Source organism: Oncorhynchus kisutch, linkage group LG14 (assembly GCF_002021735.2).
Source record: "Oncorhynchus kisutch isolate 150728-3 linkage group LG14, Okis_V2, whole genome shotgun sequence".
In the NCBI taxonomy this organism is placed as follows: Eukaryota; Metazoa; Chordata; class Actinopteri; order Salmoniformes; family Salmonidae; genus Oncorhynchus; species Oncorhynchus kisutch.
This window is the reverse complement of record NC_034187.2, coordinates 1,405,513-1,426,155: the sequence shown is the minus strand read 5'-3', so window position 1 is coordinate 1,426,155 and position 20,643 is coordinate 1,405,513. Positions and strand designations below refer to the sequence as shown.

General features: G+C 41.6%; 1 protein-coding gene across 1 annotated transcript in view; it reads left to right on the top strand.

Moving 5' to 3' along the window:
* gfra4a (GDNF family receptor alpha 4a) overlaps positions 1-20,643 on the top strand; it is a 149,132-nt gene that overhangs the window by 35,544 nt on the left and 92,945 nt on the right. The window contains exon 4 of the mRNA XM_031787579.1: positions 10,042-10,323. Within this exon, the coding sequence (XP_031643439.1) occupies positions 10,042-10,323 (282 nt within the window). The remainder of the gene's footprint in view (positions 1-10,041; positions 10,324-20,643) is intronic.

Here is a 20,643-nt window from a genome sequence, read left to right as displayed (position 1 = left end):
CTCTATAACCTGTCTCTCAACCTGTCTCTCTAGCTGTCTCTCTAACCTGTCTTTCTAACCTGTCTCTCTAACCTGTCTCTCAACCTGTCTCTCAACATGTCTCTCTAACCTGTCTCTCTAACCTGTCTCTCAACCTGTCTCTCTAACCTGTCTCTCAACCTGTCTCTCGAACCTGTCTCTCGAACCTGTCTCTCAACCTGTCTCTCTAACCTGTCTCTCTAACCTGTCTCTCTCAACATGTCTCTCTAACCTGTCTCTCAACCTGTCTCTCAACCTGTCTCTCAACCTGTCTTTCTAACCTGTCTCTCAACCTGTCTCTCTAACTTGTCTCTCAACCTGTCACTCTAACCTGTCTCTCTACCAGTCTCTCTAACCTGTCTCTCTAACCTGTCTCTCAACCTGTCTCTCTAACCTGTCTCTCTACCTGTCTCTCTAACCTGTCTCTCTAACCTGTCTCTCTAACCTGTCTCTCAACCTGTCTCTCAACATGTCTCTCTAACCTGTCTCTCTAACCTGTCTCTCAACCTGTCTCTCTAACCTGTCTCTCAACCTGTCTCTCTAACCTGTCTCTCGAACCTGTCTCTCAACCTGTCTCTCTAACCTGTCTCTCTAACCTGTCTCTCTCAACCTGTCTCTCTAACCTGTCTCTCAACCTGTCTCTCAACCTGTCTCTCTAACCTGTCTCTCTAACTTGTCTCTCAACCTGTCACTCTAACCTGTCTCTCTACCAGTCTCTCTAACCTGTCTCTCTAACCTGTCTCTCAACCTTTCTCTCTAACCTGTCTCTCTACCTGTCTCTCTAACCTGTATCTCTAACCTGTCTCTCTAACCTGTCTCTCTTAACCTGTCTCTCAACCTGTCTCTCAACATGTCTCTCTAACCTGTCTCTCTAACTTGTCTCTCAACCTGTCGCTCTAACCTGTCTCTCTAACCTGTCTCTCAACCTGTCTCTATAACCTGTCTCTCAACCTGTCTCTCTAGCTGTCTCTCTAACCTGTCTCTCTAACCTGTCTCTCAACCTGTCTCTCTAACCTGTCTCTCAACATGTCTCTCTATCCTGTTTCTCTAACCTGTAGAGACTGTAGCACTCTGACTAAACAATAGAGAACGTAGCTCTCTGACTGTGGACAATAGAGACTGTAGCACTCTGACTGTAGACAATAGAGACTGTAGCACTCTGACTGTAGACAATAGAGACTGTAACACTCTGACTAGACAATAGAGACTGTAACACTCTGACTGTGGACAATAGAGACTGTAGCACTCTGGCTGTAGACAATAGAGACTGTAACACTCTAACTAGACAATAGAGACTGTAACACTCTGACTGTAGACAATAGAGACTGTAGCACCCTGACTGTAGACAATAGAGACTGTAACACTCTGACTGTAGACAATAGAGACTGTAACACTCTGATTGTAGACAATAGAGACTGTAACACTCTGATTGTAGACAATAGAGACTGTAACACTCTGATTGTAGACAATAGAGACTGTAGCACTCTGACTGTAGACAATAGAGACTGTAGCACTCGGATTGTAGGCAATAGGGACAGTGACACTCTGACTAGACAATAGAGACTGTACCACTCTGACTGTAGACAATAGAGACTGTAACACTCTGACTAGACAATAGAGACTGTAGCACTCTGACTGTAGACAATAGAGACTGTAAAACCCTGACTGTAGACACCCGAGACTGTAACACTCTGATTGTAGACAATAGAGACTGTAGCACTCTGACTGTAGACAATAGAGACTGTAACACTCTGACTGTAGACAATATAGACTGTAACATTCTGACTGTAGACAATAGAGACTGTAACACTCTGACTGTAGACAATAGAGACTGTAACACCCTGACTGTAGACAATAGAGACTGTAACACTCTGACTGTAGACAACAAGAGTGTGTTTAGAAGTTAGAGACTGTAATGTTTAAATCCATTTCCCTTTAGTTCAGTACTCTGAAGTGCTCTAAGAGTATAATGTGTTAATCCATTTCCCTTTAGTTCAGTACTCTGAAGAGCTTTGTATTCTGAAGCTGTCAGCCTGTATTAGTCCGGAACAAACACAATGTAATGACATTTCTTTATGTCATTAAATGCAGGTCTCTGACTCTCTCTGCCTTCATCTCTGACTCTCCCTCCCTCTCTCTCTCTGCCTCTGTCTCTGAGTTGATGACTCATGGTGCAATCATAACTGTCACGCCCTGACCATAGAGAGCCTTTTTAATTTGAGAAAAAGGCTACCTAAATTCTACCTGCACATTGATTGTAAGTACCCGCTCGAGCAAAACACTGGACCACTGCTACTCTAACTTCCACAATGCATACAAGGCCCTCCCCCGTCCTCCCTTCGGCAAATCTGACCATGACTCCATCTTGTTGCTCCCCTCCTATAGGCAGAAACTAAAGCAGGAAGTGCACATACTTAGGTCTATCCAATGCTGATCTGACCAATCAGAATCCACGCTTCAAGATTGCTTCGATCATGTGGACTGGGATATCCAGGTAGCTTCAGACAATAACATCGACGTATACACTGACTCGGTCAGTGAGTTTACGAGGAAGTGCATTGGAGATGTTGTACCCACTGTGACTATTAAAACCTACCCTAACCAGAAACCGTGGATTGATGGCAGCATATGCACAGAACTGAAAACGCGAACCACTGCTTTAAATCATGTACAGCTGCAGCGATCGGTTAGCTGCTCAGATAGCTGATGTTTGAAGTTGGTGAGGGAGATAAAAGTCTCCAACTTCAGCGATTTTTGCAATTCGTTCCAGTCACAGCCAGCAGAGAACTGGAACGAAAGGCGGCCAAATTAGGTGTTGGCTTTAGGGATGATCAGTGAGATACACCTGCTGGAGCGCGTGCTACGGGTGGGTGTTGCCATCGTGACCAGTGAACTGAGATAAGGCGGAGCTTTACCTAGCATGGACTTGTGGATGACCTGGAGCCAGTGGGTCTGGCGACGAATATGTAGCGAGGGCCACCCGACTAGAGCATACAAGTCGCAGTGGTGGGTGGTATAAGGTGCTTTAGTGACAAAACGTATGGCACTGTGATAAACTGCATCCAGTTTGCTGAGTAGAGTGTTGGAAGCTATTTTGTAGATGACATCGCCGAAGTCGAGGATCGGTAGGATAGTCAGTTTTACTAGGGTAAGTTTGGCGGCGTGAGTGAAGGAGGCTTTGTTGCGGAATAGAAAGCAGACTCTAGATTTGATTTTAGATTGGAGATGTTTGATATGAGTCTGGAAGGAGAGTTTACAGTCTAGCCAGACACCTAGGTACTTATAGATGTCCACATATTCTAGGTCGGAACCATCCAGGGTGGTGATGCTAGTCGGGCTTGCGGGTGCAGGCAGCGAATGGTTGAAAAGCATGCATTTGGTTTTACTAGCGTTTAAGAGCAGTTGGAGTCCACGGGAGGAGTGTTGTATGGCATTGAAGCTCGTTTGGAGGTTAGATAGCACAGTGTCCAAGGACGGGCCGGAAGTATACAGAATGGTGTCGTCTGCGGAGAGGTGGATCAGGGAATCGCCCGCAGCAAGAGCAACATCATTGATATATACAGAGAAAAGAGTCGGCCCGAGAATTGAACCCTGTGGCACCCACATAGAGACTGCCAGAGGACCGGACAGCATGCCCTCCGATTTGACACACTGAAATCTGTCTGCAAAGTAGTTGGTGAAACAGGCAAGGCAGTCATCAGAAAAACCGAGGCTACTGAGTCTGCCGATAAGAATATGGTGATTGACAGAGTCGAAAGCCTTGGCAAGGTCGATGAAGACGGCTGCACAGTACTGTCTTTTATCGATGGCGGTTATGATATCGTTTAGTACCTTGAGCGTGGCTGAGGTGCACCCGTGACCGGCTCGGAAACCAGATTGCACAGCGGAGAAGGTACGGTGGGATTCGAGATGGTCAGTGACCTGTTTGTTGACATGGCTTTCGAAGACCTTAGATAGGCAGGGCAGGATGGATATAGGTCTGTAACAGTTTGGGTCCAGGGTGTCTCCCCCTTTGAAGAGGGGGATGACTGCGGCAGCTTTCCAATCCTTGGGGATCTCAGACGATATGAAAGAGAGGTTGAACAGGCTGGTAATAGGGGTTGCGACAATGGCGGGGGATAGTTTCAGAAATAGAGGGTTCAGATTGTCAAGCCCAGCTGATTTGTACGAGTCCAGGTTTTGCAGCTCTTTCAGAACATCTGCTATCTGGATTTGGGTAAAGGAGAACCTGGAGAGGCTTGGGCGAGTAGCTGCGGGGGGGGCGGAGCTGTTGGCCGAGGTTGGAGTAGCCAGGAGGAAGGCATGGCTAGCCGTTGAGAAATGCTTGTTGAAGTTTCCGATAATCATGGATTTATCGGTGGTGACCGTGTTACCTAGCCTCAGTGCAGTGGGCAGCTGGGAGGAGGTGCTCTTGTTCTCCATGGACTTCACAGTGTATAGCCCACACAATTTTACCTACCTCATCCCCATACTGTTTTCATTTATTTACTTTTCTGCTCTTTTGATCATTTATCACTCCAGTGTTAATCTGCAAAATTTTAATTATTTGCCTACCTCCTCATGCCTTTTGCACACAATGTATATAGACTCTCTTTTTTTTCTACTGTGTTATTGACTTGTTAATTGTTTACTCCATGTGTAACTCTGTGTTGTCTGTTCATACTGCTATGCTTTATCTTGGCCAGGTCGCAGTTGCAAATGAGAACTTGTTCTCAACTGGCCTACCTGGTTAAATAAAGGTGAAATAAATCAAATAAAAACAACCTCCATCCCCCAGTAAGAGCATTGAAGATGGGTTGTGGCTGAGTCTTCCAGCATGACAATGAACACACAGCCAGGGCAACTAAGGAGTGGCTCCGTAAGAAGCATCTCAAGGTCCTGGAGTGGCCTAGCCAGTCTCCAGACCTGAACCCAATAGAAAATCTTTGGAGGGAGCTGAAAGTCCGTATTGCCCAGCGACAGCCCCGAATCCTGAAGGATCTGGAGAAGGTCTGTATGGAGGAGAGTGCCAAAATCCCTGCTGCAGTGTGTGCAAACCTGGTCAAGAACTACAGGAAACGTATGATCTCTGTAAATGCAAACAAAGGTTTCTGTACCAAATATTAAGTTCTGCTTTTCTGATGTATCAAATACTTATGTCATGCAATAAAATGCAAATGAATTACTTAAAAATCATACAATGTGATTTTCAGGATTTTTTTTCTGGATTACAGACCTCTACATGCTTTGTAAGTAGGAAAACCTGCAAAATCGGCAGTGTATCAAATACTTGTTCTCCCCACTGTAGGTCCTGTACTCTATACCATCTACTGCATCTTGCCTATGCCGCACAGCCATCACTCATCCATATATTTATAGGTACATATTCTTATTCATTCCTTTGCACTTGTGTGTATAAGGTAGTTGTTGTGAAATTGTTAGATTACTTGTTGGTTATTACTGCACTGTCGGAACTAGAATGACAAGCATTTCACTACACTCGCATTAACATCTGCTAACCATGTGTATGTGACCAATAAAATGTGATTTGATTTAATTTGACTCTCTCTACCTCTCCTTCTTTCAGTTAAATTCAAAGGGCTTTATTGGCATGGGAAACATATGTTTACATTGCCAAAGCAAGTGAAGTAGATCATCTTTACAAAAGTGATATAAACAATAACAATGAACAGTAAACATTACAATCATAAAAGTGAAAATAGTTCAAACGTGAAAATAAATAAACATAAATATGGGTTGTTTTTCAAATGGTTGTTTGTTCTTCACTGGTTGACCTTTTCTTCAGACAACAGGTCACACATCTTGCTGCTGTGATGCACACTGTGGTATTTCACCCAGTAGATTTGGGAGTTTATCAAAATTGGGTTTGGTTTTTAATTATTTGTAGGTCTGTGTTGTCTGAGAGAAATATGTGTCTCTAATATGGTCATACATTTGGCAGGAGGTTAGGAAGTGCAGCTCAGTTGGGTCTAATTGTGTTTCTGTCCTGCGGCTCTGTGGGATCTGTTTGTGTTTGTGAACAGAGCCCCAGGACCAGCTTGCTGAGGGGACTCTTCTCCAGGTTCATCTCTCTGTAGGTGATGGCTTTGTTATGGAAGGTTTGGGAATCGCTTCCTTTTAGGTGGTTGTAGAATTTAACGTCTCTTTTCTGGCTTTTGATAATTTGTGGGTATCGGCCTAATTCTGCTCTGCATGCATTATTTGGTGTTCTACGTTGTACACGGAGGATATTTTGTCTCTCTCTCTCTCTGCCTCTCTCTCTCTCACTCTCTCTGCCTCCCTCCCTCCCTCCCGCTCTCTCTACTAATTTACAGTAGCTCTAAAAATAGCCTTTTGGTTTGTGTTGGCCTGGGATTCAAATAAATCACTCATGATAATTGGGTTGGGAGTCTATCTCTGTCGAGTTGCTGAGTGTCTTAATTTCTCTAAATCTTCCTGTTCATCAACGGTAACACGATTTCTGCTGTACTATCATCAGAACCATGACATAGCACTTCAGAACCATGACATAGCACCTCAGAACCGTGACATAACACTTCAAAACCATGACATAACACTTCAGAACATGACATAGCACCTCAGAACCATGACATAGCACTTCAGAATCATAACATAACACTTCAGAACCATGACATAACACTTCAGAACCATGACATAGCACTTCAGAACATGACATAGCACTTCAGAACATGACATAGCACCTCAGAACCGTGACATAGCACTTCAGAAACTTGACATAGCACTTCAGAACCATGACATAGCACTTCAGAACCATGACATAGCACCTCAGAACCATGACATAGCACCTCAGAACCATGACATAGCACTTCAGAATCATAACATAACACTTCAGAACCATGACATAACACTTCAGAACCATGACATAGCACTTCAGAACATGACATAGCACCTCAGAACCGTGACATAGCACTTCAGAACCATGACATAGCACTTCAGAAACTTGACATAGCACTTCAGAACCATGACATAGCACTTCAGAACCATAACATAGCACTTCAGAACCGTGACATAGCACTTCAGAAACATGACATAGCACTTCAGAACCATGACATAGCACTTCAGAACCATGACATAGCACTTCAGAACCATGACATAGCACTTCAGAAACATGACATAGCACTTCAGAAACATGACATAGCACTTCAGAAACATGACATAGCACTTCAGAAACATGACATAGCACTTCTGAAACATGACATAGCACTTCAGAACATGACATAGCACTTCAGAACATGACATAGCACCTCAGAACCGTGACATAGCACTTCAGAAACTTGACATAGCACTTCAGAACCATGACATAGCACTTCAGAACCATGACATAGCACCTCAGAACCATGACATAGCACCTCAGAACCATGACATAGCACTTCAGAATCATAACATAACACTTCGGGACCATGACATAACACTTCAGAACCATGACATAGCACTTCAGAACATGACATAGCACCTCAGAACCGTGACATAGCACTTCAGAACCATGACATAGCACTTCAGAACCATGACATAGCACTTCAGAAACATGACATAGCACTTCAGAAACATGACATAGCACTTCAGAACCATGACATAGCACTTCAGAACCATGACATAGCACTTCAGAAACATGACATAGCACTTCAGAAACATGACATAGCACTTCAGAAACATGACATAGCACTTCAGAACCATGACATAGCACTTCTGAAACATGACATTATTAGTCCTAACCCATGTCTGCTATACTGTTGTCTGTGTGTAGCTCCTACTGACCTCTTGCCAGGTTGCCCTGAAAACACAGAACCCTTTGTAGTTGTTTTTGTTAGTGTGTGGACTCATCTCGGGCCCCATGCTCTCTGAGATGTTATATGATGTTATATGTTAACCTCAACAATCTTTCCTAGTTAAACAATTTATTGGATTTTTTTAATGGATTTATTTATTCTTTATTTATTCAGGAAAAAACCCATTGAGACCAGGGTTTCATTCACAAAAGTTCCCTGATCACAGTAACACAAGAATCAAATACAATATGACATACGATATCATGAGATGTTCCTAACCTGTACTGTGTGTTCTCAAAAAACAACATAGTCTCAGAAAACGTTGTATTCTGTATGTAATGCTGTTACATATCACCTAGTACTAAACAGTAGTATCACCTAGTACTAAACAGTAGTATCACCGAGTACTAACCAGTAGTATCACCTAGTACTAACCAGTAGTATCGCCTAGTACTAACCAGTTTAATTACCTAGTACTAACCAGTAGTATCACCTAGTACTAACCAGTAGTATCACCTAGTACTAACCAGTTTAATTACCTAGTACTAACCAGTAGTATCACCTAGTACTAACCAGTAGTATTGCCTAGTACTAACCAGTTTAATTACCTAGTACTAACCAGTAGTATCACCTAGTACTAGGGGCGGCAGGGTAGCCTAGTGGTTAGAGCGTTGGACTAGTAACCGGAAGGTTTCATGTTCAAACCCCCGAGCTGACAAGGTACAAATCTGTCGTTCTGCCCCTGAACAGGCAGTTAACCCACTGTTCCTAGGCCGTCATTGAAAATAAGAATTTGTTCTTAACTGACTTGACTAGTTAAATAAAGGTAAAATAAAAAAATAAAAAAATAAAAACTAACCAGTAGTATCGCCTAGTACTAACCAGTAGTATCACCTAGTACTAACCAGTTTAATTACCTAGTACTAACCAGTTTAATTACCTAGTACTAACCAGTAGTATCGCCTAGTACTAACCAGTAGTATCACCTAGTACTAACCAGTTTAATTACCTAGTACTAACCAGTAGTATCGCCTAGTACTAACCAGTAGTATCACCTAGTACTAACCAGTTTAATTACCTAGTACTAACCAGTTTAATGACCTAGTACTAACCAGTAGTATCGCCTAGTACTAACCAGTAGTATCACCTAGTACTAACCAGTTTAATTACCTAGTACTAACCCGTTTAATTACCTAGTACTAACCAGTAGTATCACCTAGTACTAACCAGTTTAATTACCTAGTACTAACCAGTAGTATCACCTAGTATTAACCAGTAGTATCGCCTAGTACTAACCAGTAGTATCACCTAGTACTAACCCATAGTATCATCTAGTACTAACCAGTAGAATCACCGAGTACTAACCAGTAGTATCACCGAGTACTAACCAGTTTGACTACCTAGTACTAACCAGTTTGATTACCTAGTACTAACCAGTAGTATCACCGAGTACTAACCAGTTTGATTACCTAGTACTAACCAGTAGTATCACCTAGTACTAACCAGTAGTATCACCTAGTACTAACCAGTAGTATCACCGAGTACTAACCAGTTTGATTACCTAGTACTAACCAGTAGTATCACCGAGTACTAACCAGTTTGATTACCTAGTACTAACCAGTTTGATTACCTAGTACTAACCAGTTTGATTACCTAGTACTAACCAGTTTGATTACCTAGTACTAACCAGTAGTATCACCTAGTACTAACCAGTTTAATTACCTAGTACTAACCAGTTTGATTACCTAGTACTAACCAGTTTGATTACCTAGTACTAACCAGTTTGATTACCTAATACTAACCAGTAGTATCACCTAGTACTAACCAGTTTAATTACCTAGTACTAACCAGTAGTATCACCTAGTACTAACCAGTAGTATCACCTAGTACTAACCAGTAGTATCACTGAGTACTAACCAGTTGTATCATCTAGTACTAACCAGTAGAATCACTGAGTACTAAACAGTCGTATCACCGAGTACTAACCAGTTTGATGACCTAGTACTAACCAGTAGTATCACCTAGTACTAACCAGTTTGATTACCTAGTACTAACCAGTAGTATCACCGAGTACTAACCAGTTTGATTACCTAGTACTAACCAGTAGTATCACCAAGTCCTAACCAGTTTGATTACCTAGTACTAACCAGTAGTATCACCAAGTCCTAACCAGTTTGATTACCTAGCGTTGTACTTCCACCTGAAACTGTTTTAATTCGTGCTGTCTCTTCCTCAGGGCTCTCCTTGGCTGTGTCTGCGGGGAGGGACAGAGACTGTCTACAGGCTGGGGACACCTGCTCCAGTGATGACGCGTGCAGCCCTCGTCTGCGGACGCTGAGACAGTGTGTGGCGGGGGACGGCAGTGTGAAGCTGGGCCCTGGGGCCAGGAACCAGTGTGAGAACGCAGTCACGGCCCTGCTGTCCTCCCCGCTGCACGGCTGCCAGTGTAAACGAGGCATGAAGAGAGAGAAGAACTGCCTCAGTATCTATTGGAGCCTGCACCAGTCTGTCCTGCATGGTGAGACAATAACACCTAGTCCTAATCTATAGTACCAGTCTGTATAACACCTAGCCCTAATCTATAGTACCAGTCTGTATAACACCTAGCCCTAATCTATAGTACCAGTCTATATAACACCTAGTCCTAATCTATAGTACCAGTCTGTATAACACCTAGTCCTAATCTATAGTACCAGTCTGTATAACACCTAGTCCTAATCTAAAGTACCAATCTATATAACACCTAGCCCTAATCTATAGTACCAGTCTATATAACACCTAGCCCTAATCTATAGTACCAGTCTATATAACACCTAGCCCTAATCTATAGTACCAATCTGTCCTACATGGTGAGGTTATAACACCTAGCCCTAATCTATAGTACCAGTCTATATAACACCTAGCCCTAATCTATAGTACCAGTCTATATAACACCTAGCGCTAATCTATAGTACAAGTCTATATAACACCTAGCCCTAATCTATAGTAGCAGTCTATATAACACCTAGCCCTAATCTATAGTAGCAGTCTATATAACACCTAGACCTAATCTATAGTAGCAGTCTATAAAACACCTAGTCCTAATCTATAGTGCCAGTCTATATAACACCTAGTCCTAATCTATAGTACCAGTCTATATAACACCTAGCCCTAATCTATAGTACCAGTCTATATAACACCTAGCCCTAATCTATAGTACCAGTCTATATAACACCTTGCCCTAATCTATAGTACCAGTCTATATAACACCTGGCCCTAATCTATAGTACCAGTCTATATAACACCTAGCCCTAATCTATAGTACCAGTCTATATAACACCTAGCCCTAATCTATAGTACCAATCTATATAACACCTATTCATAATGTATAGTACCAGTCTGTCCTAAATGGTGAGATTATAACACCTAGCCCTAATATATACTACCAGTCTATATAACACCTAGCCCTAATCTATAGTACCAGTCTATATAACACCTAGCCCTAATCTATAGTACCAGTCTATATAACACCTAGCCCTAATCTATAGTACCAGTCTGTCCTACATGGTGAGATTATAACACCTAGCCCTAATCTATAGTACCAGTCTATATAACACCTATTCCTAATCTATAGTACCAGTCTATATAACACCTAGCCCTAATCTATAGTACCAGTCTATATAACACCTAGCCCTAATCTATAGTACCAGTCTGTCCTACATGGTGAGATTATAACACCTAGCCCTAATCTATAGTACCAGTCTATATAACACCTATTCCTAATCTATAGTACCAGTCTATATAACACCTAGCCCTAATCTATACTACCAGTCTATATAACACCTAGCCCTAATCTATAGTACCAGTCTATATAACACCTAGCCCTAATCTATAGTACCAGTCTATATAACACCTAGCCCTAATCTATAGTACCAGTCTGTCCTACATGGTGAGATTATAACACCTAGCCCTAATCTATAGTACCAGTCTATATAACACCTATTCCTAATCTATAGTACCAGTCTATATAACACCTAGCCCTAATCTACAGTACCAGTCTATATAACACCTAGCCCTAATCTATAGTACCAGTCTATATAACACCTAGCCCTAATCTATTGTACCAGTCTATATAACACCTAGCCCTAATCTATAGTACCAGTCTGTCCTACATGGTGATAAGAGGGGGGGTGGAAGGTACTACTCAACACACAGTGGGGGGTGGAAGGTACTACTCAGCACACAGCAGGGTGTGGAAGGTACTACTCAGCACACAGCGGGGGGTGGAAGGTACTATTCAGCACACAGCGGGGGGTGGAAGATACTACTCAGCACACAGCGGGGGGTGGAGGGTACTACTCAGCACACAGCGGGGGGTGGAAGGTACTACTCAGCACACAGCGGGGGGGGGGGGGTACTACTACTACTACTACTCAGCACACAGTTCCCCTCGCGCCCTCAAATTCGTTGAGATAAATTGAGTTTCCTTGTCGGCCTCTTCAGCAGGGGAAACTGTGAAGCCAGCTGTACAGCCTGTTGCCTGTTTCTGAGTATTTTTTTAAAGAATGAGAAGCAATGTTTTCTGTTTTCTGCTTTTCATTAAATCATGCAGAGCTGTTCTTTATATAGCCCAAAATGCACGTGTCCATATGGGCTGAATATTATATATATAGGCTGTAGTATACCAAATTTATATTAGTTATGAAAATAAATATAATATTATATATAGGCTATAGTATACTGAATTCATATCAGTTATGAACATAAATAGAATATTATATATAGGCTATAGTATACCGAATTCATCAGGATGTCTTGCTCCCAGACAGACTAAACAACTTCTTTGCTCGCTTTGAGGACAATAGTCACGTTGGTTGTATGGAGGAGACCAATGCGCAGTGTGAGATGAATACATCTTCTTTAACAAGACGAAGAACACTTAAACAAACTTACAAAACACCAAAACGAACCTGAAGCTATATATGATAATTGCAGACACAGGCAACTAACACATAGACAATGACCCATGAATTACCCAAGGAATATGGCTGCCTAAATATGGTTCCCAATCAGAGACAATGATAAACAGCTGCCTCTAATTGAGAATCAATCTAGGCAACCATAGACATACAAAACACCTAGACTAGTTCCCACCCCATAAACATACAAAACCCCTAGACAGTACAAAAACATACATCACCCATGTCACACCCTGACCTAACCAAAATAATAAAGAAAACAAAGAATACTAAGGTCAGGGCGTGACAAATACAGTGCCACTGACACGGCCCGCTACCAAAACCTGTGGACTCTCCTTCACTGCAGCCGACATGAGTAAAGCATTTAAACGTGTTAACCCTTGCAAGGCTGCCGGCCCAGACGGCATCCCCAGCCGCGTCCTCAGAGCATGCGCAGACCAGGTGGCTGGTGTGTTTACGGACATATTCAAACATTCCTTATCCCAGTCTGCTGTTGTCACCGAAAGCACCCACAAACTTCTACAGATGCACAATCGAGAGCATCCTGTCGGACTGTATCACCGCCTGGTACAGCAACTGCTCCGCCCACAACCGTAAGGCTCTCCAGAGGGTAGTGAGGTCTGCACAATGCATCACCGGGGGCAAACAACCTGCCCTCCAGGACACCTACACCACCCGATGTCACAGGAAGGCCATAAAGATCATCAAAGACAACAACCACCCAGCCACTGCCTGTTCACCCCGCTATCATCCAGAAGGCGAGGTCAGTACAGGTGCATCAAAGCTGGGACCGAGAGACTGAAAAACAGCTTCTATCTCAAGGCCATCAGACTGCTAAACACCCCCCCCCGTTCAGCTGAAAAGGTGGCGCAGGGAATTCAAAAATATTCTTTAGAAATATTTAACTTTCACACATTAACAAGTCCAATACCAAATGAAAGATAAACATCTTGTTCATCTACCCATCAAGTCAGATTTTTTAAATGTTTTACAGCGAAAACAGAACATATATTTATGTTAGACCACCACCAAATCAAAGGAAAGACACAGCCATTTTTTCCAGCCAAAGATAAAATCACAAAAGCAGGATTACAGATAAAATGAATCACTAACCTTTTGAAAATCTTCATCAGATGACAGTCATATGACATGTTACACAATACATTTATGTTTTGTTCGATAATACGCATTTTATATCCATAAATCTCGGTTTACATTGACGCCATGTTCAGAACTGCCTCCAAAATATCCGGAGGAATTATAGAAAGCTACGCCAGATAACAGAAATACTCATCATAAACTTTGACTAAAGATACATGTTCTACATATAATTAAAGATACACTGGTTGTTAATGCAACCGCCGTGTCAGATTTTTTTTTAATGTTATGGAAAAAGCCTACCATGCAATAATCTGAGACAGCGCTCAGACGTAACAGTATTTCTCCGCCATGTTGGAGTCAACAGAAATACGAAATTAAATATTCCCTTACCTTTGATGATCTTTCATCAGAATGTAGTTCAAGGAGTCCTAGTTCCACAATAAATCGTTGTTCTTTCCATAATGTCCAATACTAGTGTCCAAGTAGCTGCATTTGCTATCACTTTCAGCTCACGTGCCCAAAAACTGACTGCTGATCCAAGATAACTCGCACGAAAACTTCCAAAAGACATATTCCAGGTCGAATAAACTGGTCAAACTAAGTAGAGAATCAATCTTCAGGATGTTATTATCATATATATCCAATAACGTTCCAACCGGATCATACGTTTTCATCTGGAGCCAAATGGAAGAGCCGTAGCACCCACAGAGAAATGCGCCACAGGAAAATGGCAGTCTGTCGGGACACTGACTATTTCCCCTCCCATTCGGTCAAAGTTCACAGCAAATGCTCCATTCCACTTTCTACTGAATGAGGACATCTAGTGGAAGGCGTAGGAAGTGCTTCCAGATCCATATCTTGTTGGGAAAGGAGGGGGCGATGACGTCAAAGTTGTCCCAACTTTCAGAATTTCACTTCTTGTTTGGAAGATTGTCTGCCCTATGAGTTCTGTTATACTCACAGACATAATTCAAACCGTATTAGAAACTTCAGAGTGTTTTCTATCCAATAGTAATAATAATATGGATATATTAGCAATCTAGGACAGAGTTTGATGCAGTTCACTATGGGCACGCAATTAATCCAAAGTGAAAATACTGCCCCCTATCCTCAACAAGTTTTAAACAGCCACCACTAACATTGATAATTAAAAATGGAAATTGATGTAAAAAATGTAATGGGAATTGATGGAAAAATGTATGTAAAAATGTATCATTAGCCACTTTAAACAATGCCACTTAATATAATGTTTACATACCCTACATTACTCATCTCATATGTATATACTGTACCCTATACCATCTACTGCATCTTGCCATCTTTATGTAATACATGTATCACTAGCCACTTTAAACTATGCCACTTTGTTTACATGCCGTGCATTACTCATCTCATATGTATATACTGTACTCAATACTATATACTGAATCTTGCCTATGCCGTTCTGTACCATCACTCATTCATATATCTGTACATATTCTTCATCCCTTTACACTTGTGTGTATAAGGTATTAGTTGTGGTATTGTTAGCTAGATTACTCGTTGGTTATTACTACATTGTCGGAACTAGAAGCACAAGCATTTCGCTACCCTCACATTAACATCTGCTAACCATGTGTATGTGACAAATAAAATTTGATTTGAATTTATATACAAAAATTTGACTGAATTTATATCAGTTATGAAAATAGTTCAATCGAGTACAGGCTTAATTGAATGACAGAGACAGAATATAATAAGGAATTTTATTGAATAGTTTTGGGTAGGTCTCATCTCCCAGGAATGCTCCTCAGAGCCAGATGCTGACAACACGTTGCCTATTTGCCTCTCTCCCATTGTTGACATAAATATATATATATGCATGAGAGATTCACAAGACTATAACATTGGAATGTTGCAAAGTGCTGCCCTACCCTGGCTGGCAAGGACACTCAGGTGAAGCCATTGTATTACAAGAAAATAAAGCTATTTAGCTTTTGAACCTGTTTTAAAATGCTTTAGTCCTATATGTTTACCCTATATATTTGGGTCTATCCTTTTCTTCGGGTATGAGACATCCAAACATTGTTTAAAACTCTGGCGTGCTATCACAATAACTATTCACTTTACTGTCATTCTGTAAATCATTCTCTGACTCAGCTTGTTGAAACAGGGCTCAAGTTCAATGTCTAATTTCACAGATAAATTGTTGTTATTGATAGGAAAACACTGCCATTATTAATACAAGGAACTAAAAGTGTTTTATGTCACACCAGTTTTGACAAGTAAAATGTTATTAAAATGTTTAATTTGCCATGACAGACAAAAGACAGATCTAGTTTCAGGAAGTTAAATGTAAAACTCTAAGGAAGACTATTTTATTAACTTGTGGAACCACCTCATCTCTTTTGGTGACCTCACAGTGGAACCACCTCATCTCTTTTGGTGACCTCACAGTGGAACCACCTCATCTCTTTTGGTGACCTCACAGTGGAACCACCTCATCTCTTTTGGTGACCTCACAGTGGAACCACCTCATCTCTTTTGGTGACCTCACAGTGGAACCACCTCATCTCTTTTGGTGACCTGGAACTGTCACGTATACTCCCTCTCCGGCCTCTAGGTCATCAGGCTGCTGATTATCCCGCACACCTGTCACCATCGTAATGAGTAATTGCGCCTCATGACACTCACCTGGACTCCATCACCTCCTTGATTATCTTTCCTACAGTGGCTTACGAATTTATTCACCCCCCTTAGCATTTTTCCTATTTCATTGCCTTACAGCCTGGAATTAAGATAGATTTTTTGGGGGTTTGTATCATTTGATTAACACAGCATGCCTACCACTTTGAAGATGCAATATTTTTTGTCTTGTGAAACAAACAAGAAATAAGACCAATAAAATTTAAACTTTAGCTTGCATAACTATTCACCCCCCCAAAGTCAATAGTTTGTAGAGACACCTTTCACAGCAATTACAGCTGCACATCTCTTGGGGCATGTCTCTATAAGCCTAGCCACTGAGATTGTTGTCCATTCTTCAAGGTTCCACTGGTGTAGAGCAATCTTTAAGTCATATCACAGACAATTGGATTAAAGTCTGGGCTTTGACTAGGCATTCCAGGACATTTAAATGTTTCCCCTTAAACCACTTGAGTGTTGCTTTAGCAGTATGCTTAGGGTCATTGTCCTGCTGGAAGGTGAACCTCTGTCCCAGTCTCAAATCTCTGGAAGACTGAAACATGTTTCCCTCAATAATTTCCCTGTATTTAGCACCATCCATCATTCCTTCAATTCTGACCAGTTTCTCAGTCCCTTCTTCCATATGTTTGGGGAGTCTCCCACATATCTTTTGGCAAACACCAAACGCGTTTGCTTATTTTTTTCTTGAATTAAGCAATGGCTTTTTTCTGGTCACTCTTCCGTACAGCTCCAATCTCTGCTGTAGAGCTTTTCAGCTCCTTCAGGATTTTCTTTGGTCTCTTTGTTGCCTCTCTGATTAATGCCCTCCTTGCCTGGTCCGTGAGTTTTGGTGGAGTGGTATTGGAGTGGCCATCACAAAGCCCTGACCTCAATCTTATAGAAAATTTGTGGGCAGAACTGAAAAAGCGTGTGCGAGCAAGGAGGCCTACAAACCTGACTCAGTTACACCAGCACTGTCAGGAGTGGGCCAATTTTCACCCAACTTATTGTGGGAAGCTTGTGGAAGGCTACCTGAAACATATGACCCAAGTTAAACCATTTAAAGGCAATGCTACCAAATACAAATTAGGTGTATGTAAACTTCTGAACCACTGGGAATGTGATGAAAGAAATACAAGCTGAAATAAATAATTCTCTCTACTATTATTCTGACATTTCACATTCTTAAAATAAAGTGGTGATAAAGTGGTGATTCTAATTGACCTAAAACAGAGAATTTTTACAAGGATTAACCTCCCTAGTATCAGTCGTCCCACCTCGACAACAGCCAGTGAAAATGGGCGCCAAATTCAAAACAACAGAAATCAAATAATAAAAATTATAAAAGTATGATACACCATTTTAAACTTCTTGTAAAACCAACCACTGTGTCCAATTTCAAAAAGGCTTTACGGCGAAAGCACACCATGCAATTATGTTAGGTCAGTGCCTAGTCACAGAAAACCATACAGACATTTTCCAACCAAGGAGAGGTGTCACAAAAGTCAGAAATAGCGTTAAAATGAATCACTTACCTTTGATGATCTACATCTGGTGGCACTCCCAGGTCTCCATGTTAGACAATAAATGTTTGTTTTGTTCGATAATGTCCCTCTTTATGTCCAAAAAGTTCAGTAATCCAAAGGCACAAAGCGCGCTCTCAACATCCAGACGAAAAGTCCAAACAGTACAATAAAAGTTTGTGGAAACATGTCAAACGATGTTTAAAATCAATCTTCAGGTTGTTTTTGTCATAAATAATCAAGAATATTTTCAACCGGACAAAAGCTTCATCAATAGAAAAGGAGAAACAAGAAAGTTCCCGACCAGGGCGCTGGACTCATGTCTGGAAATTTCCACTGGCCTATCATTGAAAGTGCTGTATCTCCCTCATTTGTCAGAGTAAAAGCCTGAAATAATGCCTAAAGACTGGCCACATGTAGAAGAAGCCACAGAGATTGTGAACTGGGTTCTAAGCCTTTGTGTGGTGGATAGGCTTTCAATGGAAAAACAGCCTTTCCAAATAATAGTACTTACTGGATGGATTTTCCTCAGGTTTTTGCCATATCAGTTCTGTTATACTCAGACATTATTTTAACAGTTTTGGAAACTTTGGAGTGTGATCAATGGAAACAGGATCCACATGAGCTCAATTTCAAGTCTCATAGCGAAGGGTCTGAATACTTATGTAAATAAGGTATGTGTTTTTTATTTGTGGAAAGGAATACTTTCCAAATGCATTATTATTATGAGTTTTTCATGAGTTTTTACAATAGCCAATGTTTTACTTCGTGGCTACAGAATCTAGTGGAAACCCAAACTCAAGGACGAAAACGTATTTGAACAATATACATTTGACTTTATTTACAAACACAATTAGGGATTTCCATTCTTCGAAGCTGGATTTGTTCTGGGCACAGACCTTTTGTATTTCGCTCAGCTTTTTTTGTTGACAAGGTTTTATAGTGAATGGTTGGTCTGGAGTAAAAACTAGATCAAACTAAAATAGAAAGGAAGTCTGGGTAATCAACGGAGCAGTTTGATTCATAAAACCACCGGAAACCAGAACAACAAAACCCGTGGCGCACCAGAGAAAATGTGCACATGCACTTGCAATAAACAATTCCGCACAAAAGACATGGGGGGAACAGAGGGTTCACACAACATGTAATGAGGGAATTGAGACCAGGTGTGTGGGAAGACAAAACAAAAGGAAAATGAAAAGTGGATTGATGATGGCCTATAGACAGGCGACGCCGATCGCCGCCTGAACAAGGTGAGGAACCAACTTCGGCATTTATTTTTGGCCTTAACTGAACCAATAATATTCTGCCATATGAACAATACAATATTTGTAGCCATACATGATTTAACATGATTTAACATGATTTAATGATTTAACGTGATCTAATGATTTAATGTGATTTAATGAAAAGCAGTAAACGTTTAATAACAGAATCAGGAAACAGTTAACATTGTTTCACATATTTTGTTGTTATTATTATACCCCCTTTTCCCTCAAATTGGTAGCTACGATGTTGTCTCATCACCACTACAGAATCGGGCGAGGTGAAGTTCGAGAGCGTCCTCAGAAACACGACGTTCACGGTCACGGCCGGCTGTGACACAGCCTGGGATCGAACCTGAGGCTGTAGTGGCGCCTCAGCACTGCAATGTAGTGCGCCACTCGGGAGGCCCCTGCTTCACATTCTTTAATAACCGACTCATGAACACAATCATGCAATAGGCTACAGCTGGCTTCACAAATCCCCAGTTTTTCACAGCTTCACCAGTTCTTCACAGCTTCCCCAGTTTTTCACAGCTTCCCCAGTTCTTCCCAGCTGCCCCAGTATTTCACAGTTTCCCAGAGAAAGTGTAAAACAAATCAAAAGATATTTTAGATTTTTCAAAGTAGCCACCCTTTGCCTTGAAAACAACCTTGCACACACTTGGCATTCTCTCAACCAGCATCATTAGGGATGCTTTTCCAAGGAGTTCCCACATATGATGAGCACTTGTTGGCTGCTCTTCCTTCAGTCTGCGGTCCAACTCATCCCAAACCATCTCAATTGGGTTGAGGTCGGGTGATTGTGGAAGCCAGATCATCTGATGCAGGACTCCATCACTATCCTTCTTGGTCAAAATATAGCCCTTACACAGCCTGGAGTTATGTGGTCATTGTCCTGTTGAAAAACAAATGATTGTCCCACTAAGCGCAAACCAGAAGGGATGGCATATCGCTGCAGAATGCTGTGGTAGCCATGCTGGTGAAGTGTGCCTTGAATTCTAAATAAATCTCCAGCAAAGCACCCTCACACCATCACACCTCCTCCATGCTTCACATTGGAAGCCACACCATGCGAAGATCATCCATTCACCTACTCTCCGTCTCACAAAGACACAGAGGTTGGAACAAAAAAATCTCAAATTTGCACTCATCAGACCAAAGAACGTATTTCCACTGGTCTAATGTCCATTGCTCGTGTTTCTTGTCACAAACAAGAAAACAAACAAGTCTCTTCTTTTCTTTGGTGTCCTTTAGTAGTGGTTTCTTTTCAGAAATTCGACCATGAATGCCTGATTCACACAGTCTCCTCTGAACAGTTGAGTCTATC